General features: G+C 49.4%; 2 protein-coding genes and 1 non-coding gene across 3 annotated transcripts; 2 read left to right on the forward strand and 1 right to left on the reverse strand.

Annotated features, from left to right (window-relative positions):
* Window positions 1-6,155: 6,155 nt before the first annotated feature.
* On the reverse strand, window positions 6,156-6,347 carry LOC136502471 (U2 spliceosomal RNA). Its single transcript, XR_010770607.1, has one exon. It is a non-coding gene; the product is annotated as a U2 spliceosomal RNA (small nuclear RNA).
* Window positions 6,348-8,105: 1,758 nt separating this feature from the next.
* Window positions 8,106-9,887, forward strand: LOC136500672 (tricin synthase 1-like). The gene is made up of 3 exons (XM_066496083.1): window positions 8,106-8,378; window positions 8,492-8,571; window positions 8,673-9,887. The coding sequence occupies exons 1-3, from the start codon at window positions 8,274-8,276 to the stop codon at window positions 9,241-9,243; spliced, it is 756 nt and encodes a 251-aa protein (XP_066352180.1). The 5' UTR covers window positions 8,106-8,273; the 3' UTR covers window positions 9,244-9,887.
* A 5,739-nt stretch (window positions 9,888-15,626) lies between these two features.
* LOC136500624 (tricin synthase 1-like) lies at window positions 15,627-16,941 on the forward strand. The gene is made up of 3 exons (XM_066496022.1): window positions 15,627-15,830; window positions 15,944-16,023; window positions 16,125-16,941. The coding sequence occupies exons 1-3, from the start codon at window positions 15,726-15,728 to the stop codon at window positions 16,693-16,695; spliced, it is 756 nt and encodes a 251-aa protein (XP_066352119.1). The 5' UTR covers window positions 15,627-15,725; the 3' UTR covers window positions 16,696-16,941.
* The last annotated feature ends 2,007 nt before the right edge of the window (window positions 16,942-18,948 follow it).

An 18,948-nucleotide genomic window follows, 5' to 3' on the forward strand; every position in this document is an offset into this window, starting at 1 on the left:
GCTGATGCATGCGCCCCCCCTCCCTCGGGACGCGTGGCTGGGTTTGCTGGGTTTGCGGCGAGCGTGTCCTGTCCTGTCCTGTCTCCGTCTGTCGATCCTAGACACTTTTTTTTAGTATACGATCGTCCGAGCGAGCACATGGACTGTGAATCGCAGATAGTGTTGCTCGTGGCGGTGACTTGCGCTCGGACGGAACCTGGATGCGTGCAGGGGATTGGGAGGGAGCAGGTGGCAGCAGTGAGCAGTGCCATGGCCCCATGGAGGGGGCCGCCCGGGAGCATCAAGCCATCAACTCGTGAGTCTCTAATACCGGAACTCATGACACGAGTTCATGAGTAAACATCCTGAATTGTACAGAGCAACAGGTTCAGGATGTTTACTCGTGAACTCGTGTCATGAGTCCCGGTATTAGAGACTCGCGAGTTGATGGCTTGATGCTCTCGAGCGGCCCCCTCCATGGGGCCATGGCACTGCTCAGTGCTGCCACCTGCTCCCTCCCAATCCCCTGCACGCATTCAGGTTCCGTCCGAGCGCAAGTCACCGCCACGAGCAACACCATCTGCGATTCACAGTCCATGTGCTCGCTCGGACGATCGTATACTAAAAAAAAGTGTCCAGGATCGACAGACGGAGACAGGACAGGACACGCTCGCCGCAAACCCAGCAAACCCAGCCACACGTCCCGAGGGAGGGGGCGCTTGCAGCAGTCGCACGCCCGCTGCAGTCCGCCTCGTGGCCGTGTCTGCCGCACCCATCACGTCGCATTGATCCCAGCGGCCGCTCTCTGTTCTTCTCTGCCGCGCCGTGATGGATGGCGCGGCGGCACCGCGCCAAGATCGGTGGCGCGGCAGACCCTGCCACGTCACCGGTCAGCGCCTCGGTCGTCACCACGTCAACCCTCTGGCGCGGCACAGGCATTTCGCCGCGCCATGGCAATAGGCGCGGCCAAAAGTGTTAGATTTGGAAATAAAAAACAAGCATTGTTAAATTTAAAATTAATTCACAAAAAGTGTTAAAATTAAAAAAAATCGCCAACAACCGGTTGTTTTAGCCCTTCTCATCAACTAATTTTTTTCCATGCGCTTACACTGTATTATAACTATATTTACACCATCTCATTACTATATTTACAATAATTTTTTCAGCGTAATTTATTGGACAGGGTGATGTAATTTGGAAAATAACAAAAATATATGCCAATTTTTTTAAAAAATATATAAATTATTTCTATGGATTCCAGACATCATATAAACATATGTTAAATTGTTCATAAATTCTTCAGATTTTTTTTAAAAAAATACAAAATCCACACAAGGAGGTGAGAGCGGAGAGATTTACGCGGACCGGACCTGGAACCTGAGGATGGCCGCAGTCTCGGCGTGCACACGTGTTGCCTCTTGCCCGCGCCTGACCCACGTCTCGCTCACGTCTTTTGTTGCGGCGGCAGGCCAAAATTGGAAGCGCGTTTACTTATAGGTCCACGGGCACACGTGTTGCCTCCACGGATCGGACGGGGGAGTGGAGGCCGTTGCTTCCGCATCGCATGGCCCAAAAAGACGGTTGATAACAACTGGTAAATCAACCTGTTGATCTATTAGCATTATAGGTCGAATTAAACTAAACCAGTAATGAATTCACCCTCTAATCTATACGATGAATCCTAGGGTCTAACACGGTATGGCAAAAATAAATCAACTCGAGTCATTTGGGTAGTGTTGTTTTTTCGTGAGAGGAACCAAACAAGTATATTTTCCTTTTAAAAACGTGTTTGATCCATTCATTTAAGAAAAGAGTGAAGCAGATAAATCAAGCCTACGTATCTCTATATATAGGGGCCATATGCACTACTTGGAGATAAAGGGCAGTAAATTAGAGTCTAAGTAATAACGTGATTAGTATTGTGGCCACGGTGCCTGCGTTCACATGTTTGGGCCGAAACAGGTTTGGGCCATGGTGCCTGCGTTCACGTGTTTGGGCCGAAACAGGTTTTGGTATTTTGGAGCCCAAGGTGCCTGCGTGCATCAACGAAAGGGTATGCATGCCACCCATCACAGGAGATTAAAATCCTTTTTGTCGATTATATGCGCTGGCCATGCCAGCAACCCTAGGGATCGAGTTCTCCTCCGCCTCCATGCATATATGTATTGTCGATCTATCTAGGATTGAGAAGGTCATCATGATCAAGATGCTGCTTGGGTTCACATCAGAATTACCAGAATTTATATATGCTTCTAATCGTGGTGCTGTGCTTATGTCGTGGGTATGGTTCGAGAATTTTCAAGGCTTAGCGTGTGCTGAGTTATTATTAATCTATCTATGGTGGCTGAGAGATTGAGTTGTTATGTTGCGACCGCAATTTTTGTTAAACTTCAGATAGAATCTTTGCGGGCGGTCATGTGCTAAGGAAATTACTTGTTACTGACATATGCTACTCCAGGAATTTGAACGTTTCATGTTGGTGTTTGCTCACTGTAGAATAGGTTGAGATTGGGGGAAACACCGGTCGGTGACCTTTCATGTTGGTGATTGCTGGAACCCTCGCTAGGCGCCTCAAATCACTTCGGGCAGCGGCCAAGGTTTGGTCTAGGCGTAACAGGGCGCCGCCGGCTATTATACCCAACTGCAAATTCATAATTCAGCTTCTTGACTCATTTGAAGAGGTTCGCCCTCTATCTAATGATAAAATTCAGGTTCGGCAAATGAGCTATGAACGCCTGGCTCTGGAGCTCAAGCAGCGTGCAACATATTGGAAACAGCGTAGCAAGTTCAGGGCAATGCGCGAAGGTGACAGCAACACGGCGTTCTTCCATGCCCATGCCACTGGCCGCATGAGGAGGAACGCAACCAGAAGCCTCGAGGTCGATGGAACTCAGATCACAAACCACAATGGAAAGGTGCAAGCGTTGACTGAATATTTCGGAACGATCATTGGCGTGCCGGGAAATTCAGTTTGGCTATTTGATTGCAACGGTCTGTACCAAGGCCGACCGATGCCAGATGACTCCCTCACAGCTCCGTTCAATGAACACGAGGCGCTGGCTGCAGTGAAAGAGATGAACCGATGTAATGCCCAGGGACCGGATGGCTTTGGCCCAGGTTTCTACAAGGTAGCATGGCAGACGGTGCTCCCTGACATTATGGATTTCCCTGCACGCTTTCCACTGTGAAGATGTTCAGCTAGAGAGCATAAACAGATCACACATGGTTTTGATTCCAAAGAAACCGGGCGCAAATACAGTCTCAGCTTTTAGACCAATATGCCTACAAAATTGCTGTGTCAAGATTCTGTCCAAAATTCTAACCTCCAGGTTGCAGTCTCAGATCAGCAGACTAGTGGATCTTGACCAGACAGGGTTCATAAAAGGGCGCTCGATCACATAAAACTTCGTCTATGCAGTGGAACTCATTCAGTGCTGTCACAAGAGAAAGGCCCCAACACTTGTTGTCAAGCTAGACTTCGCTAAAGCCTTCGACACTGTATGTTGGGAGGCATTGGATGCAGTTATGGAAGCAAGGGGCTTTAGCAATTTATGGAGGAGATGGATGCTGCACATCCTAGAATCCTCACGCACGGCGGTTATGGTTAATGGTTGTCCGGGACCCTGGATAAACTGTCGGTGAGGCCTACGGCAAGGAGACCCCATCTCTCCATACTTGTTCATCCTTGTGGCAGATGTACTTCAGGCTTTGATCAGGTCTGATGAACAAATAAGACACCCCATCGTTGCAGATTCAAGCTGTCCAGTCCTCCAATACGCAGACGACACGCTGCTACTTATCCGGGGTCAACTGCCCGATGTTCAGAGACTCAGAACGCTGCTGGTTCAATTTGCACAGGCCACTGGACTCCAAATAAACTATGCAAAGAGCACGGCGGTGCCAATGCACATGGCCGAGGAGGACGTGGAACAGTGCATCTCGGCACTCGGTTGCAGGAGGGAGGGCTTCCCTCAGACGTATCTCGGCCTGCCTCTCTCAACCACCAAATTACGCCTATAGGCGTTCACGGTTCAGATCGCTAAAACGGACAAATACTTAGCAGGTTTGCAGGCATCCTTGCTCAATCACATGGGACGCGCAACCCTGGTGAACTCGGTGCTAGACAGTCAGTTGGTCTATGCAATGTGCTCCCTCCCAATCCCACAAGGGGTGATTGGTCAAGTCGACCACAGGCGCTGCTCCTTCCAATGGGCTGCAACTGGATCTTCGGTTGGGGCAAGGAGCCTGGTTGCTTGGGAGCAGGTGTGCGAAACCAAAGAGGTGGGGGGGACTCGGACTCAAGTATCTCAAAATTCAAAACACATGCCTTCTCCTGAAGTTGATCCACAGATTGCACCGATCAGACCCTTCTTCGTGGGTCATCTGGGTCTGAAGAAATGCCTGTATTGCGTCCCTCACTGGTGATCTTCATGGCCCACATTGGGAGATGCTTCGATCGCTGCTGCCGCTGTACAGGGCGATCACGACGGTTCAGCTTGGCAATGGATGCAACACCTCCTTTTGGCATGATGTATGGAAGGCTGAGGACTCCATGGCTGATCGAATTCCCTGAACTTTACAGTCATTGCTCCAATCCAGAAATAACAGTGCAGCAAGTACTTCACGGCTGTCTGTCAGGCTCACTGGTTCCGCGACTATCTCCGGTTGCCACTGAACAGCTCGACCATGTGACGCAGATAGCAGCCTAACAGTCTACAACCGGAGACCAAGACAGAAGAAAGAGCCCGCTTCTGCGATCAGATGGAGACCTTGACACATCAGCTATATACAGTGCTCTAAAGACGGCCGATGCAACCCCTGACGCCTGGTCAAAGTTAGTATGGAAGAACAAAGCGCCGCCTCGGGTCAAATTCTTTGCATGGCTGCTATCCAAGAGCAGGATTCAGTGCAAGAAAAATCTGGCCAGAAAAGGGATTGTCGACTCTGAATCATGTGATGTCTGCAACTCGGCAGCTGAGACAACAGCGCACATCATATTTGGCTGCACCTCAGCACGCAAATTCTGGCAGGCGGTAGGAGTTATCACTGAAGAGGATTGGGCAATTGAAAAGCTGATGGAAATCCAATGCCCGGATCACATCCCCCAGCGCCACTTCGGAACTTTTCTGTTGCTTTGCTCTTGGCACATCTGGAAATGGCGTAACTCCATCTCCATCAGGAATGACCAAATGAACCTGAACGCAGCACTGTCAGCATGCAAGAATGAAGCCTTCTTTTGGGGAGCTAGGCTCAAGCCTGACGACAGACACATAGCGAGTAAATGGTGCACGGTACTGACCAACGCAATGTCATAGGCGCTAGCTGATTTAGTTTTATTTCAATATGTTTTTTCAGACTATGCGGCTTTGCGTGATTCAGTCTGAACCAATGTATCTTCACTTTTGGCTATGAAAAGAGCCGTAATGAAATGGAATCAGGTGGGGGATCCTCTCCCCTCCCGTTGACTTCTCAATAAAAAAAGTTTTTTTGTTTTTCCTTGTCCTTAGGGGGTTGTACCTTCTTCTCTATAGAAATAATCACCGTCTTGTGCTACTTCGTTTTTTTTTAAAAAAAATCCACATATGTTCAAACTAAGGCCCTTTGAAATGCAGGAATTTTACAATAAATTCAAATGAATTAGTTCATTTTCATAAGAAAAATGCAGGAAACGAGAAAAATTTCTGCATTCCAAAGGGGGCCTCCCTTTCGAATGTGTTTTTTTTCTCATTTTCTTTTTTGTTAATGTGAAAATTAACCCATCTTTATGAAATTTATATAGGATTGATGTGAAATTCATACGTCTCAAATGACACTTATATATTTTATAAAACTACTAGTAATAATGGTATATCTAAAAGCCTAAAGCGTTAACAGGCCTGTTTCTGTGAACGGCCTAGGAATGGCAACTCCCACAGGCCGTTAGTGGGCTGTCCATACCACATGTATTTAGATTAGATGCTCCACCAAACAAAAAAAATTACCAAACGCAGACAGAACACTATTGCATTTTCAAAATATAAACATCATTTTGACTACTTGTGGCCATCAATGCCATACTTTTAACCGTTAATTTCTATCTATATAACGTATAAACCACAATCACTATTTACTAACACCAATACCAAACTCACAAAATACTATATATACTAAACACAAAAATGTTGATAATTGATTTGGTTGGGTTCGCCAAGCTCAAGCTATAGTGCAACACTTGAGCGACGTCCAAGGAACCCAAGTGGCTAAGCCACTATTGTGATTCCTTCCCCACAAAAAATAAGTTCATAATATCATTTGTGAAACGGTGCCTCACAATATCAGAAATTATTAGATACTACACTTGATCTTAGCCAAAAGGCCAAGAAAGGTATGAGTTACGTTTGGATCGGCTACATACATTCAGTAAGAAACGCGTGGAGAAGAAACACACCGAGGATCAGATCAGACGATGCGACGGGGAGGGGGAGCTGCTCGGCCTCGACGTGCGTCGGCGGCGACCACGGCGTTGAACGGCCTCTGCAGCCTGAGCTTAGATCTAATCGGTGATTACTCCACCAAGGCTGCTACTTGATCTCTACCAGGGCCTCGCCTAGGATGCATGACAACAACGATCTTGCTGCAACAAGGGTAGGTGAAATTGAGCCATCTTTTCTTCTTCTCGAATACGCACAAGCAATGTGCATCATTGTATTAAGAAGGTAGAGAATTTAACAGTACAAGGATGCCGGGCTCCGGTCACGTTTGTGTTTTGTGTGGGCTATATTTTGAACAGAACAATCAGCTGCGTTTCTGAACATTGGCTTACTGGCGAGCAAAAGCTCCAAGCCCCCTAGCGCCGACTTCAATCCAGCGATCAGCTTCGGCTTTAATCAGTTGTAGTAGCTCGCTGACAGTTGTTGTGGATTCCCTGAAGCACCTTGCATTGCGTGCGCTCCTTCCAGATTTGCCAGCACACCCGTGCGAATAAGGATTCGAAGCCGCGTCGTTGATAGTCGTTGAAGAGACGCATGTGGTTATGAAACATCCATTGATTCAGAATTACCTTCTAGACTTTGCTTAGTGTACCAAAAAGACGATGGGTGTAGTCATTAGTGAGCTATAAAAGTTCTCCTTTGCATTCAAATCTGAATTCACAATATTTCCTTTTGTTGGTATCTAGATTGTGAATTCACTTACATATGTAGTCGTTGTACCAACAGTTCAATTTTGAATTTCTTTATTTTGCATAGAGGGAGACACCTAGGACGGCAAATCATATGCGCAAGTTCAGGTATCTGCAACCCCCACCCCTCGTCATTAAGAAAAAAAAGAATCAGATACTACCATCATGTCCAAAAATATGTATGTGGGCTTTCGATGAGTCGAGGGAATAACAAACATAGTCTTGTACTTTTTTAGAACATGAACATATTATGAATGTGTTTGGTAGTGCTTTAGCTCCAGCTCTAGCTTCTCCGGTGAAACAGATTTCTCTAGCTTTAGCTTTACTAGTTAGAAAAATATTCCGTAAAACAACTTCTCCTAGCTGTTGAAAAGAGTAAAATGTACATCATACCTTTTTTTTCCTTTTCTCTCTCCATCTTTTATTCCCTCCCACATGGCCACACAGAGGAGGAGCCCCGCACCGAAGGCCAAGAAGAGCACACCCAGGATCCATGGTGCCTGATGCATCGCTGTTCACATCGCTACTGATCCACGAGCAGGTGCGGCCCTAGGTGGCTGAAGCTCCTCTTCCTGGCCCGCTAATTTTTTGTTGACTTGAAAGTGATTCATTCATGCAGAGACTACATACATGCCTCGCTAATTTTTTGTTGACTTGTGCTGATTTGGTCCTCTTTGTGTGTTGTTCTTGATTCGAGTGTGTGAATTGGCTGGAAACAAAAAGGGTCGGGTAGTTCGGTCGTGACCGGGACCAAAACCGAACTACCGAATTCCTCAGTCTTGACATTTCTAACCGATCGGTTCACGGTTTACAGTAACCGAAGTTTCATAAAAACCGAGGAACCCGGTTCGGTTCGGTCTAAACGAACGCCGGCCTAGCTACGAAACACGTCCATGTTCGAGGCATCATTACCCTTTTTCTAATGGAGAAATCATCATTATCGATACACAGAGGACTAGTGGAGTAGGGCGTGTAGCGCGCACCCAAAGAGACCAAGATTTAAAAATGGGAGCCAAGGAGATTGTGGCATCCAGGACACGATTCCTATCGACGGCGATAAGGTTTTATATATACGCACAGCATTGACAGCAAGGCATTGGGTTAGCAGGGCAGGGTATAGCTGGGGGAGGCGGCGATGGATCCTGGCATGGCGACCGGCGGCGGCGGCAGCATCCCGGACGTCCACAGCAACACCGACAGCAGCAACAAGACGCTGCTCAAGAGCCAAGCCCTGTACAAGGTAATGTAATCACGCGACAAGCCGACAACCAGTACAATTAAGGTCGCCGACCGAATGATCATGGCACTGACGTGACGTCGTCGCCGGCGGCCGATCGCCGTGCGTGCGTGCAGTACATCCTGGACACGACGGTGCTGCCGAACGAGCCGGAGTGCTTGCGCGAGCTGCGGCTCCTCACGGACAAGCACGAGCGGTACGTACGTGCTGCCCCGGCCGCCGACGCAGCTTTATGCAGAGCTCCTGCTCTTCTTCTCGCTCTGTAAGACTGTAACCTCTGTGTGTGTGCGATCGCAGGAGGTACATGGCGACGCCCCCGGACGAGGCGCAGCTGCTGCGGATGCTGATCAAGCTGAGCGGCGCCCGGAACGCCATCGAGGTGGGCGTCTTCACCGGCTGCTCGCTGCTGGCCACGGCGCTCGCGCTGCCCGACAACGGGAAGGTGGTCGCCATCGACGTGAGCTTTGAGTACTACAAGCTCGGCCGCCCCTTCATCGAGAAGGCCGGGGTGGCGCACAAGGTGGACTTCCGTGAGGGCCCCGCGCTGGAGCACCTGGACGCGCTGCTCGCCGACGACGCCAACCACGGCGCCTTCGACTTCGCGTTCGTGGACGCCGACAAGCCCAACTACTTGCGGTACCATGAGCTGCTGCTCCGCCTGGTGCGCGTCGGCGGCGCCATCGTGTACGACAACACGCTGTGGGACGGCACCGTGGCGCTGCCGCCCGACGCGCCGATGTCGGACCTGGACCGCCGCTTCTCCGCCGCCATCCGTGACCTCAACGCTCGCCTCGCGGCGGACCCGCGCGTCGAGGTCTGCCAGCTCGCCGTCGCCGACGGCGTCACCATCTGCCGCCGCGTCGTGTGATCGATGACATGACACGACATCGCCGGCCGGATTCAGCCGTGCGTGCGCGGCAGTGTAGATGTGAATAAGGTGGTCTGCTGGCCCTGGCCGTCTGGGTGTTGCAAGCTGAGAGCAGCAGACGTTCACGTCCTGCGCCTTGCCCTTTGACCAATGCATTGCTGCTAGCAAATCGTTGTCATAATATCATCCCGGTCTATGAAAATATAGCTGCCCAACCCAACAAAGGATTCCAATGTTGGTATGCACAAGCACAATTTCCGATGGGTTACTATGCACAATCTGCTGGTTGGGGCATGCCAGTTTCTGCAACTCCGATCAGGACCACCAGTGCCAACATCAAACCCTTCTTTTTCTGCTGGTCGCAATTTGGTAGCGGCAGAAGAAGGCAGTCCGGCCCAGAAATAGGTGCTTGGATAGTACTAGTAGGATCCGACCACATGAACTACTTATATCAAGTAATGGAAGCGACGCCGAAGGAAATTGCATTCAACGGGGCAATACCCAAATCGATCTTCCCCATTTCTTCATGTAGGATCCTGGCCCGGGCACAGGACACCAGGGCGTGCATTCATAATATTCCCTTTGTATGACCTCCCTCCAACCCTCCATCCATATCTTTGTACATGGCCTACTTCAAATTATACTTTTAATTTTCACTTCTCTTATATTTGAGGTCGCTAATGTAATTTTGTCATTGCTGGAATATATATAGAAAAAAAAAGACTTATGAATTATCCTTTTAATTGTATAATACAGTAGTAGTAGGTGGTTCTTGGTTGTGACTGGAAATACATTGCAACTCCCTTTAATTTCTGGATGTAGCACAAGACTGGCACGCAAATCGCAATCCATGTATATATCAATTGCATCGTATGTATATATTCCGTTGCCTATCACGCACCACTGGAAATTCCGTTATGCTTCGACCTCTAGTCATCATGGATAGATATAAACGAATAATCACTTTTTCCCTCGCTTGATTATTCCATCTCGCGTAGATACCTTTTTTATGATCATTCATCAGTATACAGAACAGTAGGATTCTCATCTCCTCCACTTCTGCACACTGCACTTGCCAAAAGTGATTAAAACTTTGCTCACTTTGTATCTTATATCCAGCATGTCCACATTCAACAACCTACTTTACATACAGTACGTGGCAGAGCCAGGAATTCTACGTAGGAGGGGCAGCCAAGTACGATCATAATTGAACTAAATAAAAGTGATTAATCAAACAAAAATGATTTTATAAATTATCGCTAAGTTATCTTGATCACTCCTCACTGACTCTACTACACAAAAGATTTTACGAGGCAGAGCTATTTTATTATCCGAGGCAGGCATGCTGGGCGACCGCCTCCATTAATCGGTGGCAGGGCCGCCAACCGAGCGCCCGCCTCGGTTAATGCTTACCGGAGGCGCGTTAGCCTCCGTAATGCTAGATTGATTAACCGAGGTGGTCGACATAAGACAACCTCCTCCATTAATTCATTAACAAGGCGGGCAACTTAAGACATCCAATTATTTTCGGAGAAGCATATGCCTCCGTAAATCGCGGGCAACTTAAGACGTTCGATTATTTTCGGAGAAGTGTAAGATGTCCGCTCGATTAATGACTGCAACAAAAATAATTCATAACTTTTTCATATGAATTCAGATAAAGACAAACTTTATATCAAAATTGTAGCTTTCGACGAGATTTGCAACTTTGTAGTCTAAAAGTTTTTTAATTGAAACTGTTTATGGTCCCAAAATATTGTTATAAGTCCACAGATTTTTGAAATTTGAAATTTAAAATTATCAAATGATCTCGGATGTTGACTTACAAAAGTTATAGTTCTCAATAGAATCTACAACCTTTTAGTTATAGTTCTCAATAGAATCTACAACCTTCTCGGATGTGACACATGTAGAGATGTTCTAGTTTGTAAGCATCGTACGTGACAACGTGCACGAAAATCTTCTAAAATTTTTATCATAGCCTCCACATACGATATCACGACCTCTCAACAAGTTTCATGATTTTCGGACTTGGTTTGCTTTTTATAGAATTTAAAAACATTTCGCGCGCAAGTTCGCGGTCATGTTTCGTGAACAAGATGTCCGAAATTTTATGTTCGTTCCTGGATACGGCCTCACACTACACTCAGTAACATGACTATCATTTTTTGAGTCATTAAATTCCATTATTCGTACCACGTGCAATTCAAATTTATATTTTTCGAAAAAAATTCAAGTAAACGAAATAAAGTAACTAAATATATCAAAAAGCCACAAAAAAATCCCCAAATTCTAACGAGGAGTTCCTGGTACTTTAAAAGGACTGCACAAAAAATTTTGGAGGCCAAAAACATAAAAAAACTTTGCCGACCGCGGGGGCTTGGCACTCGGCAAAGGGGGTCTTTGCCGAGTGCCAAGAATAAGGTGCTCGGCAAAGAGGATTTTGATTTTTTTTAGAAATTTCCTCTTTGTCGAGTGGCAAAGGTATTTTAAAAAAAAATTAAATTCCTATCTTTGCCGAGTGCCGAATCAGTGGGCACTCGGCAAAGACATTTCAAAAAAAAATTGAATCTTTGCCGAGCGCCGTGTCAGGCGCACTCGGCAAAGTATTTTCTAAAAAAAATACTTTGCCGAGTGCCAGATCTGGGACACTCGGCAAAGAATTTTTTTTAAAAAAAACCTTCTTTGCCGAGTGCTAGGCCAAGTGACACTCAGCAAAGAGGCGGTTAAAAAAATTAAAAAAACTTTTGCTGAGTGCCAGATCGGGGGCACTCGGCAAAGGGGGATTTAACCCCGCCGGCTGGGCCGGCCCACACACCCCGCACACACGCCCACACGCACGCGCCACCGCCCACGCGTGCATCGCCACCGCCCGCGGCCGCGACGCCCGCAATGCTCGCGCCGCTCGCGTGCCCGCGCTGCCGCGACGCCAGGCCACCCGCGCGCCCGCCAGCCCACCGGGCCGCCGCCGACGCCTGCGCGCCGTTGCCCTTCCCCACGCCGCGCGCTGCCCGCCGTAGCCCCTCCCCGCCCCCGCGCCCGCGTGTGGCCGAGCATGGCCAGCTCGCCCACAATGGCCCGCCAACGCCAGTGGGTGGAGGAGGGGAGGAGGAGGAGGGGGAGGAGGCGAGGAGGAGTAGGAGTAGGAGGAGGAGGAGGAGGAGGAGTAGGAGCCGGCCCTACCCCCGACCGCGCACCGTGGACCGCTCGCCCTGACGCTGCCCATGCCTGACCCTGTTCCTGACTCCGGCGACCCCGACCCCGACCCCGACGCCGCCCGACCCTACCCTCGGAGCCCGTCAGGTATGCCCTCTCTCTTGTTGTTGTCGTGGTAGTGATAGTTGTTGTAGCATTAGTTGTAGTAGTATTAGTTGTAGTAGTAGTGCTAGTGGTAGTAGTAGTAGTAGAACTAGTGGTAGTAGTAGTAGCAGCAATAGTGGAAGTAGTAGTAGAAGTAGTGGTACTACTTGGATATATTCTTCTGCATGGATTGATATCCAAACTACATGGCTTCTTTTGAGACATATGTGCTTGTCGGCCATCGTGCTGTTGTTTTCTGTAGGTTTTGGAAACCTCACCGTGCAGGGGAGGTTCTGCCGAATTTTTTTTAAATGATAGTTTTTTGTTCCATTTTTGTAGAGAAGAGCCTGTCGTAGCCGAGTCGGAGTTCCCGTCGCCGTGCCGGTCTGCCTGCACCGTGTCACCTCGCCACTGCACCAACCCGCCACAGCCCCGCTAGCCTGACTCCACCGCCACCCTAGGTATAACCCCTCTTTTCGTATCAAGGTCGTAGATCACGTAACCCAGTTAGGTCTCTCCCGTTAGAAAGAGATACGGTTGGAGGTATGCAGATCTTTGCATATCTATGATCGTATCTGTTTCGGATTGTTCACGTTTTTTGGACAACCCGCGGATGCGTAGATGGGTTAGTTTCCATGGTCTGCTCCGGTCTGAGACAGAGTTTCGGCATCACCTCCCTGTTGTTCTCCGGATACACACTCTTCTTTGGCAGGACGTGTATCTAGAGAACAGCGGGGAGGTGCTGCCGAATCTATGTCTCGGATAGGAGTAGAGCATGGAAACTAAACTCATCGACACGGCACTCTACTCCCTCTCTCTCCCAGATCCGAGCATGGAGCACAAGCGAGAGCCCGGCCATTCGCACACGGCCGACCGCTGCACAGCACCTGGTCGACGCACTCGAGGTTATTTCTATTTTACTCGTCATACGTTGATCTTTACACACCTTAATTAGCTTTGCATTACTAAAACATTGGAGTGAAATATTGCAGGCCCGACTGGAACAAGAAATGAGGCAACGTTAGGAGCTGGAGGCCGGGCAGCAGAGGATGGCGGCCCAGCTGGAGGCCGAGCGGTAGGCCCAGGCGCAGAGGCTGACGGACATTATGGAGTTCCTACAAGGGCTTGGGCAACGTGTGAGCTTCTCTCTGCCAGCTGGGCTGTTGGTTCCACCTCCGCCTCCGCGTCCTGCAGCTGCAGCTACTCCTGTGAGTATGAAAGTTTTTTACTTTCGCTTGTGCTTTGCTTGTATGGCCTCTACCTTTCTAGATTAGCTATCCAAATAATCTTGTCTCACATGCAATCTTTTCCCCTTTGTGCAGTCTCCATCTGACGGTGGTTCGAATAATCCACCTCATGCACCTCCGAATGATGGAGCTGGGCCTTCACCACAGTCGCAGTGGCCGAGATGAGTGCACGTTGTGTTTTTTTTCATTTGTTGTTCACTTGGTGATGGACTTGTGATATACTTGTGATGCACTTGTGGACTTTGATGGACTTGTGATGGACTTATGGATTTATTTGATGGACTTGAGCACTTATTGTTATATATGTGATATATATTGTGATGGATGTGATATGTGCGGATAGATGTGTGGATGGATGAGATATATATGTGATGGATGAGATATATATGTGATATATGTTTGTATGAATTTATTTGTCATGATGGAATTAAAAAAAATTAAAAATTGCCGTTTTGAGACACTTTGCTGAGTGTTGCACTCGGTAAAGGACCCCGTTGCCGAGTGCCACGGTCACAGCACTCGGCAAAGCTAGAAAAATGGGCGCTCGAAAAATCATTTTTCAGCTTTGCCGAGTGCCATGACCATGGCACTCGGCAACGATTTTTTAAAAAAAAAATTCAAACTTTGCCGAGTGCCGGCCAGAGGGCACTCAGCAAAGAATTTTAAAAAAAAAATTCAAACTTTGCCGAGCGCAGGCCAAGGGGCACTCGGCAAAGAATTTTTAGAAAAAAAATAAAACATCGTTGCCGAGGGCCGGATAGAGGGCACTCGGCAAATAATTTTTTTTAAAAAAAAAATAAAAAGTTTTTGCCGAGTGCCTGCAGGGTTGGCACTCGGCAAAGCGACCGTCAACGGGGCCGGCACCGTGACGGTCGCTTTTCTTTGCCGAGTGCCCGATAAAAGACACTCGGCAAAGAGGGCTTTGCCGATCAATTTTTTGCCGTGTGTTCTTTGCCGAGTGCCGCTTGTTGGCCAGGAAATTCCCAGCCGAGGAGAGGATCAGATGGACGTCGGTATGCAACGGAGGTCGCTGAGTTGCAGCCGTAGTAGATTGATTCCATCGTCGAGTTGCCGCCGTACAGTGGAATCGAGGTCTGCCATCTAGTTCACCATGGATCAGCGCGCACACCCCTACCTGGCGCACCAACTGTCGACAGAATATCGTCGGCAGTCCACCGAGGGGTATCCCGCGATGGTAGATTTGTCGGTGGGGGTGCGCGTAATCAGGAACCAGATGGTGACACAAGGCGCAGAGACAGCGATTTAGACAGGTTCGGGTCATCTGATCGATGTAATACCCTACGTCATGTGCCTTTGGTATATTGTATTGAGTATGAGATGTATCGATCTTGTCCACTAGGGGACCCCTGCCTCTTCTTATATAGTCTGGAGGGACAGGGTTACAAGTAAAGTATCATATTTGGTACTATACAATAGCTTGCTTTGCGCGTCGAGCAGCGCCGTGCACGTCTTGATCTTGTGGGCCGGGCCACCTCTGATGGTACGACTCATGTCTTGTCTTGTAGATACCGAGGGCCATACCCCCACAGTCGGGTAGTTCGGTCATGACCAGGACCAAAACCGAACTACCGAATTCCTCAGTCTTGACATTTCTAAGTAACCGATCGGTTCACGGTTTACAGTAACCGAAGTTTCATAAAAACCGAGGAACCCGGTTCGGTTCGGTCTAAACGAACGCCGGCCTAGCTACGAAACACGTCCATGAAGAAATCATCATTATCGATACACATAGGACTAGTGGAATAGGGCGTGTAGCGCGCATCCAAAGAGACCAAGACTTTAAAATGGGAGCCAAGGAGGTTGTGGCATCCAGTGCACGATTCCTATCGACGGCGATAAGGTTTCATATATACGCACAGCATTGACAGCAAGGCATTGGGTTAGCAGGGCAGGGTATAGCTGGGGGAGGCGGCGATGGATCCTGGCATGGCGACCGGAGGCGGCGGCAGCATCCCGGACGTCCACAGCAACACCGACAGCAGCAACAAGACGCTGCTCAAGAGCCAAGCCCTGTACAAGGTAATGTAATCACGCGACAAGCCAACAAACAGTACAATTAAGGTCGCCGACCGAATGATCATGGCACTGACGTGACGTCGTCGCCGGCGGCCGATCGCCGTGCGTGCGTGCAGTACATCCTGGACACGACGGTGCTGCCGAACGAGCCGGAGTGCTTGCGCGAGCTGCGGCTCCTCACGGACAAGCACGAGCGGTACGTACGTGCTGCCCCGGCCGCCGACGCAGCTTTATGCAGAGCTCCTGCTCTTCTTCTCGCTCTGTAAGACTGTAACCTCTGTGTGTGTGCTATCGCAGGAGGTACATGGCGACGCCCCCGGACGAGGCGCAGCTGCTGCGGATGCTGATCAAGCTGAGCGGCGCCCGGAACGCCATCGAGGTGGGCGTCTTCACAGGCTGCTCGCTGCTGGCCACGGCGCTCGCGCTGCCCGACGACGGGAAGGTGGTCGCCATCGACGTGAGCCTTGAGTACTACGAGCTCGGCCGCCCCTTCATCGAGAAGGCCGGGGTGGCGCACAAGGTGGACTTCCGTGAGGGCCCCGCGCTGGAGCACCTGGACGCGCTGCTCGCCGACGACGCCAACCACGGCGCCTTCGACTTCGCGTTCGTGGACGCCGACAAGCCCAATTACGTGCGGTACCATGAGCAGCTGCTCCGCCTGGTGCGCGTCGGCGGCGCCATCGTGTACGACAACACGCTGTGGGACGGCACCGTGGCGCTGCCGCCCGACGCGCCGATGTCGGACCGGGACCGCCGCTTCTCCGCCGCCGTCCGCGACCTCAACGCTCGCCTCGCGGCGGACCCGCGCGTCGAGGTCTGCCAGCTCGCCGTCGCCGACGGCGTCACCATCTGCCGCCGCGTCGTGTGATCGATGACATGACACGACATCATATCGCCGGCCGGATTCAGCCGTGCGTGCGCGGCAGTGTAGATGTGAATAAGGCGGTCTGCTGGCCCTGGCCGTCTGGGTGTTGCAAGCTGAGAGCAGCAGACGTTCACGTCCTGCGCCTTGCCCTTTGACCAATGCATTGCTGCTAGCAAATCGTTGTCATAATATCATCCCGGTCTATGAAAATATAGCTGCCCAGCCCAACAAAGGATTCCAATGTTGGTATGCACAAGCACAATTTCCGATGGGTTACTATGCACAATCTGCAGGTTGGGGCATGCCAGTTTCTGCAACTCCGATCAGGACCACCAGTGCCAACATCAAACCCTTCTTTTTCTGCTGGTCGCAATTTGGTAGCGGCAGAAGAAGGCAGTCCGGCCCAGAAATAGGTGCTTGGATAAACTGGATAGTACTAGTAGGATCCGACCACATGAACTACTTATATCAAGTAATGGAAGCGACGCCGAAGGAAATTACCCAGAACGGTTCAATTCAACGGGAGCTCGTTCGGGCAATACCCAAATCGATCTTCCCCATTTCTTCATGTAGGGTCCTGGCCCGGGCACAGGACACCAGGGCGTGCATTCATAATATTCCCTTTGTATGACCTCCCTCCAACCCTCCATCCATATATATCTTTGTACATGGCCTATTGAGTTTCACTATTCAAATTATACTTTTAATTTTCACTTCTCTTATATTTGAGGCCGCTAATGTAATTTTGTCATTGCTGGAATATATATAGAAACAAAGTTATGAATTATCCTTTTAATTGTATAATACAGTAGTTGGTTCTTGGTTGTGACTGAAAATTCAGGCACCTGAAACATTGCAACTCCCTTTAATTTCTGGATGTAGCACAAGACTGGCATGCAAATCGCAATCCATGTATATATCAATTGTATCGTATGTATATATTCCGTTGCTTATCACACTCCACTGGAAATTCCGTTATGCTTCGACCTCTAGTCATCATGGATAGAATATATTCTTCTAGAGCAAATAATGACGTAAACGAATAATCACTTTTTCCCTCGCTTGATTATTCCATCTCGCGTAGATACCTTTTTTATGATCATTCATCAGTATACAGAACAGTAGGATTCTCGTGTCCTCCACTTCTACACACTGCACTTGCCAAAAGTGATTAAAACTTTGCTCACTTCGTATCTTATATCCAGCATGTCAACATTCAACAACATACTTTATATACAGTACGTGGCAGAGCCAGGAATTCTACATAGGAGGGGCAGCCAAGTACAATCATAATTGAACTAAATAAAAGTGATTAATCAAACTGTCGGGTTCATAAACCCGGGATCCCTCATGGATCGGCTTCCCAGCAAAGGCTCGGTCCAGCAGGCGACATTGCGAACGACACGCAACTCCTGGGCCGGCCCAAATAAATAAAAGACAGACCAGAAGGGCGATCCAAGTCTGACCGAAAGGCCTGGCCGATGAGGAACGATGTCCGCTTCCGACTCCGGCCCGCCTCTCCGACCGGAAGGCCTCGCTTTCAACTCTGGCCCGCTTCCGGACGGTCTCTCCGACCGAAAAGCCTGGCCAGACATCACTTCCGACTTCGACCCACGTCTCCGACCGGGGATGCGCCGAACCCCTGCTCACAGCTCTTCTCCAACCGGCGCAATCAGGGCCGACTGGGACCAACCGACCGGGGACGCCCGCCCGGTAAGGACCAGGAAACGGACGGAGAAAGTAAGGCAGGGCACTCAAATCAACCGCAATACCAAAGACCGTACCATGTACACCTGCAGGACAGCACCCTGCGACCTCCCTGGCATGATAGAACCCAAGCAATGTTGTAGGCGCCGACATTTTCCCCTACAGTGTTGTGGGCGCCATCAACTCCCATACCAGACAAACACGGTAAGGCACCCCCCACATGCCTCTGGGCATCAACAGTATTGTGGGCGCCGACATTTACCTCACCAGGCGAACATGGTAAAACCCCCTACATACCTCTGGGCATCAACAGTATGGCAGACACCGACGTTTGCCATACCAGAAGAAGACGACGCAACCACCCATGTGCATATGACATTAAACAGTGTTATGGGCACCTACAATCATCTTGTACCCAACGGCGTGGGCAACAAGACTTAGTATACGTACACTCTCTCCCTCTCACTTGTAAGGCCATCCCCTTCATCTATGAAAGGGGATGCGCTCTCTCCCAAACAGAGATATGGATCAGTTCACTAACACACAACA

This window comes from Miscanthus floridulus, chromosome 13, assembly GCF_019320115.1.
Source record: "Miscanthus floridulus cultivar M001 chromosome 13, ASM1932011v1, whole genome shotgun sequence".
In the NCBI taxonomy this organism is placed as follows: domain Eukaryota; kingdom Viridiplantae; phylum Streptophyta; class Magnoliopsida; order Poales; family Poaceae; genus Miscanthus; species Miscanthus floridulus.